The sequence below is a fragment of the Gracilinanus agilis genome, chromosome 4 (genome assembly GCF_016433145.1).
Source record: "Gracilinanus agilis isolate LMUSP501 chromosome 4, AgileGrace, whole genome shotgun sequence".
Taxonomy (NCBI): domain Eukaryota; kingdom Metazoa; phylum Chordata; class Mammalia; order Didelphimorphia; family Didelphidae; genus Gracilinanus; species Gracilinanus agilis.
In genome coordinates this window covers 77,773,088-77,781,278 of record NC_058133.1, presented here as the reverse complement: position 1 = coordinate 77,781,278, position 8,191 = coordinate 77,773,088, and the positions used below count along the sequence as shown (strand labels likewise).

Genomic DNA, 8,191 nt, shown 5'->3' with positions numbered 1-8,191 from the left:
ACTTAACTACCCCTCACTAGAGGAAGACAGGATTAACTCTACTTTGTCTACTTTTAAATTGAATCAACAAAAGATTGAACACCCTGCTTAGTAATAGGTGAGATTAAGAAAATTCACACTTAGCTGTGAATTCTTTTGATGAGAATTTAACCTTCAGAAGGTGAGGTCAATCCCACAGACACTGCTCTCTGGTCAGTCCTAGAGAATTTGGAAACTGTTATTGGCCTCTGTGAAAAGGGAAAGGGACAAGAAGTCACCATAAAAGCAAAGCCTGAACTCCCTCAGAGCAGATTGTCTGAAGAGATTGTCTTCTGGAGATAGCCTTAAGTCTTTGAGGAAGCTTCACTGGAGACTATGGCTTGGATCCTGGGCTCGGAGCTCGGCTTCTACTTGGCCTCTGACTCTTGGATTACTTCGTTGGGTGAGTAAAAGGCTGACTACTTTTCTAGTTCCCTAAGAGACTAGCTTCCATCTAGGAGGAGACCACATGATTACTCACCACCAGCCTTCCTGGTTGAGAGCTAATTAATCTCTGCCTGGATTAAGATAGGATAGATAACTTTTCTATCCCCTTCACATTTCTCTACTTTATTGTTTCCTCTCTATTTTGTAAATAAATTTCTGACTCAAGAAATAATATTGGTGACTACATACTTTCATAAAATTATTGTCCAACTATTAATTTTCATCTTTACAATATTCAGAGAACTTCTGGACCATTGAAAAGTTAAGTAATTTATTCCCTAGTCACATAGCTAATATGATAGGGGCAGGACTTAAACACAGCTCTTTTGGTCTCTAAGACTGGTTTTCTATCTGAGATGCCATATTCTCTATAAGACCTACCTCCCTTGTCTGAACTTCCACAAGTCTGTCAAGGGCATCATTATACTTTCAGTTACCAAGATTGTGGTGCCCTACAACCCTCTATTAGAGATTGCCTTCCAAGATAACAATGATCCATCAATTGTAATCTTTGAATAAAGTCATTAACCAACTACCAATTCCTTTAAAAATACTATTCTTTGTCTATAAGATGGCACCACTGTGCTCTCCTCCAACAGAAACATAAAGGCTATTCCCCAAATTCAGAAGTTATACAGAACATTATATCCCTTGGTATCATTCATTCACTGTGTGTATGTTAGTATGTATACTAGCAGCCAGGCCACAAACCACATCTGTGGGTAGAGACAGCCACAAATCCATAAGGTGCTACAGGCTTCCCACATTTGGTTTCTATTTTCACATCAAAACTCATACCTCAGAATACCCACTTACCAATCACCATCACCTTGACTTCCAACAAGTTATCCAGTCCTCTGCTTACTTCTTACTTTTTAATGTCTCTAGTCACAAAGGATGATCACTCGTTTTTATTTTTACCATCCTAGCAATGATGAGATATGGGGAAAGAATCTTCTTGCACAAGTGGTAGCATTGTTTTTTCCCTTGCTTCCAGTCTTTTCAGTATCTGAATCCTCTGACACAACAATCTTATATGACAAGCTGTCAATTAAATTCTTTATTGGAATCAAAATACACCACGTCTACAGAATTTCCTAGATGGACTAGTCAGGTAATCATGTCAAAAAAGGAAATGCGTTAGTCTGACCTGCTTTGATCCTAATAAATCAGTGGTCTCTGATTTCTTTGTTTGATATTAATAGGCATCCACTTAATAATACATTTTGATGCAGAATGAAGTGAATAGAATCAGGAGAGCAATTTCAACTATTACCACAATAATGTAAACATGAACATAAGAACTCATAAATGTAATGATTCATTTTTACTTCAGAGAATTGATGGTGAAACTTCCCTCCCTTCTCTCACAAGAGGGGTGGGAGACTAAGATTAGAATGAGGCATACATCATTAGACATGGCACTGTGTAGTCTTGTTTTAACTATACATCTTTTTTATGGGGGAAGTATGATCCTGAAAAGTGATATTCATGTAAATATTTTTAGACATCAATAAAACATTTTTTAAAAATCTATTTTAGAATTTTGCTGGGAATTAAGGTCAAACTTACCTATCTATAGTTTCTGGAAATTCACCTTTTTCTTGCCCTTTGAAAACCAAGGCAACATCTCCCTGCATTTGGTCTCTCTCATTCCCCACAGTTCTTCAAGAAAGTGGTTCTTTGTAAGCTTTTAATACACTAGAATGTGATTGGTCTGTGTTGTGTGCTGGGTGAGGATGGTCTGTGATGGCTGACATATATACTCCCTTAAAGCCCCAAGAATAATTTGATTTCTATTCAGGCAGGTGCCTGAAAGTGCAATGGAATTACAAACTATCTCCTTATAGGACTTTCTTTTTCTAAACCTTCATCTTCTGTGTTAGAATCAATATTGTGTATTGGTTCCAAAGCATGAAAGCAGTAAGGGCTAGGCAATTGGGGTTAAATGACTTGCTCAGGGTTATATAGATAGGAAGTGTCAGAGGCCAGATTTTACTTCTCATCTCCAGGACTGGCTGTCAACACACTGAGCCACCTAACTGCCCCTTTATAGGATTTTCTTAGAGAGAGGTGGGATTTTAGAGGTCCAGTTCGACCCTTTTGTTTTAGAGGTGAAGAGAAAAGAGGCCAAAAAGTGTTAAGGAATATACAAAAGGTCACATGGCTAGCTAGTCAACTCAACCTCAGTTAGGTCTCATTCCCAGCTTTTTGTTATCTTCATTATTAATAATATTAAACTATATCCATTCTTTAGATGTACTTACAAATCAAGCTTCTGAATCTTTTGCCTGGGCTGTTTATAAGAAGAAATAGCTGTTAATGATCTTATCCTTTGAAATAAAGGCCTTAAAACTCAATTTTTTAACTGAATTTTAGAATTTGTAAGGATTTAAATTATGTACAGAACCTTAAAATTGTGACATGAAAAATAAAATTACTTTTCTAATATCTGCACTGACAAACTTTAATTTTTAATCTTTTAACCTCTTCCTCTAATTCCTCAAAGCCATTTATAATCCCATTCATTATCTTTTCTGTTAAATTCAAAGATACTCACTTGGGCACTCACCAGACTTCTATTCTAAACCATTAATATCAGTTTGTACACATCTATTGTAGAATCCAGAGTACAATCCAATCCTCAAGCATAAAGACTTTTTGGCTTCCTCTGCATCCCCAGTTATTAGCAGAGTCTGGTACATAAGTGCATAATAAATAGTTGTTGATTGACTAAAAAGTTAAGGATTGGGAGTAGCTAGGGGGCTCAGTGGATTGAGAGTCAGGCACAGAGATGGGAGGTCCTGGGTTCAAATCTGGCCTCAGACATTTCCTAGCTGTGTGACCCTAGACAAGTCACTTAATTCCCATTGTCTAGCCTTTACCAATCTTCTGCCTTGGAACCCAATATACAGTATTGATTCTAAGACAGAAGATAAGGATTTAAAAAAAAGTTAAGGATTAAAAATTAGTTGGGTCCTAGATGTCTCTCAGGAAGCATAATATTGATATCTTTTAATCTAAATATGAGCTTTCATATAGTTCATATTCAGAAAAGGGGGAAGAAACAACCTCTAAATAATCATACTGTCAGCTCACTTATGTGCACTAGTAAAGAAGTTAAATTCAAATTTTCCCAAATATAACTTACTTTAAATATACAAATTCAGTCAAACAAAAGTTAGCAATTACTTGCTCATTTTATTAGGGTCTGATTTTACAACATATTTCCCCCCCATTATGATTATATTTGTACTGATTGCCATTTCTAAAAACATTGTTGTACCAAAAGTAATTTCCTCTAAAGTTATTCCCTTTTTGTCTAAAACTTGACTCCAACATCTGCAGTCCCTCATCAGGTATCCCTTCTTCCCACACTTGTAGCATGTAGGTCCCTAAGCATTGAATCTTCTTGGTGGTTTATATTCCCTAACAGCAGCCAATCACACTGATGTTTCTCCTTTTCCCACCTTATTCAATTTGAATTTTAAATCTTTTATCTACTTTTTCAGCTTTTCTACCAGTTCCTTGTTTCCTTTATCATGTCTTTCCTTGTATGCATTATAAATATTCATCATTACACACCTTAATTTGTCTAGTTCCATAGTGTTCCAGTCTGGACACTACATTTTGAAATAGTTCTTCACTACTACACAGGTGTTTTTCACAAATTGCCTCCTTAAATGGCATACATCCTGCTCTTTGGAAACATTCAGGTCTATACACTCTTCTGCCATTTCTATAAGCCTGTCCATGAATGTAGAGGGATTTTCTCCAGTCTCCTGCCTCAGTTTCTAGAATTTTGTCCAAGTCCCTGGCCTGTCTGAGCACTCCCTCATTGTTTTTAATATTGCCTGTCTTGCTTTGACTGGTTTGTTGTAATCTTCCTCTATGTTCAAATTCCAAAATGGATCCTGAGTTGGCCAGTCAGGAGTATTCCAATTTTGGTTTGTCTTCCGAATAATTTTGTCCTTTTCTCTCTTTGTCAGTAATTCGTCCATTAAAAATTCAAAGTCAAGGTAAGTAGGGTCAAACTGCTTAACGATTTTCTCAAATTTCTTGATAACAGCAATAGGTTCCTCCTCAAAAGTACCTTTCTTAAAACTGTCCATGTCTGCCTGAGTGAACACCTTATGATGTCTGCTGTTAATTAGTTCATGCTCAGAGGTTAGTGTAGGAACTTCCCATAGTGGGAAGAAACTGCCAATATTTCTATTTAAGTCAATGGTTTCCTTTTCTAGTTTAGTGCCCTGAAAATACTGTTCCATCATTTTCCCTTGTCTCAGTATCACTTTCTCTAAATCGTCCAACCTCATGTTTATTTAAGTTTCTCTCAGTTGTTTCTTCTTATTAATTTTAATTTGATTTAGGATGTAGCATATGAAATACTTTATCATCAATCCCAACAAGACCCCACCCACATCCACCTATTGGTGTCAGCTTCAGTAAATCTAATACTGTAAGACAGAGTATATCTAACCTTGTCTTTGGGAAGAGTAGATCTTTAAAATATCCAGGAATCCTTTTAGTAAAAACATGAGTTGTTTCCTAGAATCATGGTTCTTATAGTTTTCTTATAATATTACTGATAAACGATTATTGATTCTAATCCTTATTGGCTCACCATCTGTTATAATTATATTTGATTTTGATATTGATTATGGCCAGTTGATGTCAGTTGGTATTGATTAGGTAGTATAGATTCCACTAAAGCTGTTAGGGCCTAGCTAGTTCTGGCAGTAGATGAAACTGGCTGGAGACAGATTACTACAAAACCTATTTATTAACAACTATGAGAAGAATCAGGGAAAGGATAAGAAAATATAAATTGATAGGAGATATATTACCCTAAAACTAAGATTTCTAACTGAACCCCTGAATTCCTCTGTCCCTCATGGAACTTTTTCTTGCCTGATGAAAATCAGGCCTAACTTGACTCCCTTTCTAACTAATAAATATAGTATCTAATTTACTAAGGTGATCTACTTATAATTCACTTTAAACTTATTTACTTATATTTTATATATTGACAGAAGGACGGTAACTCTGTCTGCCCAGCCTCAGAAAATCCAACTCCTGACAGGTTTTACAGATGCTGCTCTCTCCTGCCCCCTGTGATGATCAAGGGAACAGCCTCAGCCATTCACTCTATTCAATTGAATTACTCTCCCAATCTCCTCAGATATAAAGATGTTTTTCAAAGCTACCACCAAAATCTTCTAAAATTGATAAGAGCCAACTCCTTAGACATCTACTCCCAACGAGGCTCTAGAGAGAGTCAACCACTTATACTGGTCTTTTCCTAGGCATTTCTGGGAATTCTTCTTAAGGAACCCCCTCAAACATTCTTCTCCCTCTTAAGGTAAACTTTAAAACTCTTTCCCTAAGCTGGAAACCTTTCTTCTAAATAGAACATACTCTTTAATTAATCTAATTAACCAATTAATTCTTCCACCCCCAAAATAAAATCTTTCATTAAAAAATGGAGTTGGCAAATATGACCCAGATTATCAACTATGTTGGCTTGGAAGGAGCCTGTACTTGTAGTTTTAAACCCAGAACCATATAGAAGGCAGCTATGAGCTTATAATTGGGACTTCATTTAAGATCAGTGTTCAAAAAGGCCAATGAGACACACCTTATTAAAGTCCTAAATTAGGATAATAAGTCTTTTGGAAAGAATGTTGCCCACTACAACCTGACAGAAGTCAATAAAAAATGTGGTTCTTATACAATCCACCTATAGAGAGAAATATAAAGTTTAATTCAGTGCTGGATAGGGCTTTTTCTTGGCAGAAATTACTGGATCACTTCTGAAATAAAAATGTCATCCATAACTGAGGGCAAGAAATTGGGACAGTAAGGAAGAGGCATGGGACTAAGTTTGTTATGAGTAGTTTGGAAAGATTGTCCTAGACAATAGGTTGAGTTTATATGAAAACAAAAACAAACAAGGTGATAATAAACATAGCCACTACTCTTTTCCCATTTTGTGTGTACGCTCATGTCTCCTCATAGTACCCGACTCAGTAAAGGAATGCCCACAATAAACACAAGAGTACGGCTTCTCTCCAGTATGAATCCTTTGATGGCGCTGTAGTGAGGATAATCGGGTAAAAGACCCACCACACTCATCACAGTAGAAAGGACGTTCTCCAGAGTGTGTTTTTTGGTGCCTTTTCAGCCTGAGCAGCTGGATAAAGGCCATGCCACATTCCTGGCATATGTATGGCTTCTCCTTCCTGTGGATTACTTTGTGTTTGGAAAGTAGGTTTGGTTTGCGAAAGCCCTTACCACAGGTTGGACAGACATAAGGTGTGGGCTCCTCCCCTCCTGGCTTTTGGTCATCTGAACTCTGATTATCTGGATCAGCCTCATACTCATTTTGATGCATTAGAGACCAGGGATTCTTCAAAGTACCATTTGCCAAAACCACTTTGGAGTGTTCAATCTTGTGCACGTTACGAAGATGTCGCCATACATCTGCTGTACGAATGAATCCTTTGTCACATTCAGGGCACTTATGTGGTCGATCACTAGAGTGGATCAACTTGTGCATTCGTAAATTGGCAGCCCGAAAGAATTTTTTGCCACAGATGGGGCAGTGGTAGGAGTGTTCTGCTAAGTGGCTCTGTTTGTGTTCCTGGAGTCTAGCTAAACCATGAAAAGAAGCCCTACACTTCTTACATCGGTAAGGAAGACCTTCCTCTGAGCTAGGCTCAAGGTCTCCATCCAATGTGTCAATGAGGATGATGTTTTCATCATCCTCACTAAGCTCTCCCTCAGGTTCTTCTGGGTTATCAGAGAAAGACAGTTCTAGGTCTTCACCTTCACATTGTAAGTCAAAGTTAGTATTGGAGGTGACAAATATCCCCGTTGGGGTTTCACCCCGCTTCTGGTTACAGGTTTCATAAGTTTCCTCATCTTCACATTGCAGTTCCACTGGGAGCTCTTGTTTACCTGAAGGTCCTTCAATGTTGCAGGATGGCCTTGAGGGTAGAGAAGAATTTTCTTGTTCTTGGAGCCAGAAGTTGGATTTATGACTCACCCTTTTAGAGCTTGGGCTGGCGTCATCAGATTGCTCTTCTGCTGAAATCTGGGAATCATCATCTGACTGCCACCCCACTTCCACGTCCATTCTGTGCTGTGGGATTTGATAATTGTTTTGGGCTTTTCCTGTGAGGCCAAAGTGAGTTATATCCTTTCAGGATGAACTTGGGGCATCTTTACTTCAGCTTCCAAACACCCTATGGCAGGAAAAGATTGAATAAAGTTCAAACTCTTCAGTCTAGAATTTAAAACCCTCTATAACCTGACAATAACATTATGCCACAATGTGGACTCTTTGTACTACCTAGGATGATTTCTCAATGTTCTTTGGAACATATCATATTCCTGCTTTCACACTTTTGTGCATGTATCTTTTCCCCTCTTTCTCTGTATTCCAATTGTACCCATCCTTTAGGATCCTGCTTCAGTAAACCTCTCCAAGGATTTCCTCAACCATTCTATCTCATATTGAGTTCTGAATTCCTTTAACTCCTGCTACATTTATTTCCTAAATATCACTAATTTTGGTATTTAAAACATATCACATTTAGTATTGCTTCTTGAATGGTTCTTGGACATATATTTTAATTAAACTACTCCTGGAAAGCAGGTTATCATGTCTTGCAATTCAAATGCACCACTCCCAGTATAGACACTACTATATGCACAGAAAATG

The 8,191-nt window shown here is 37.6% G+C and overlaps 1 protein-coding gene across 1 annotated transcript; it reads right to left on the bottom strand.

The window, feature by feature from the left end:
• Positions 1 to 6,091: 6,091 nt before the first annotated feature.
• On the bottom strand, positions 6,092 to 7,635 carry ZNF648 (zinc finger protein 648). Its single transcript, XM_044672403.1, has one exon. It carries the CDS (start codon positions 7,601 to 7,603, stop codon positions 6,440 to 6,442), a length of 1,164 nt encoding a protein of 387 aa, XP_044528338.1. The 5' UTR covers positions 7,604 to 7,635; the 3' UTR covers positions 6,092 to 6,439.
• Between the last annotated feature and the right edge of the window lie 556 nt (positions 7,636 to 8,191).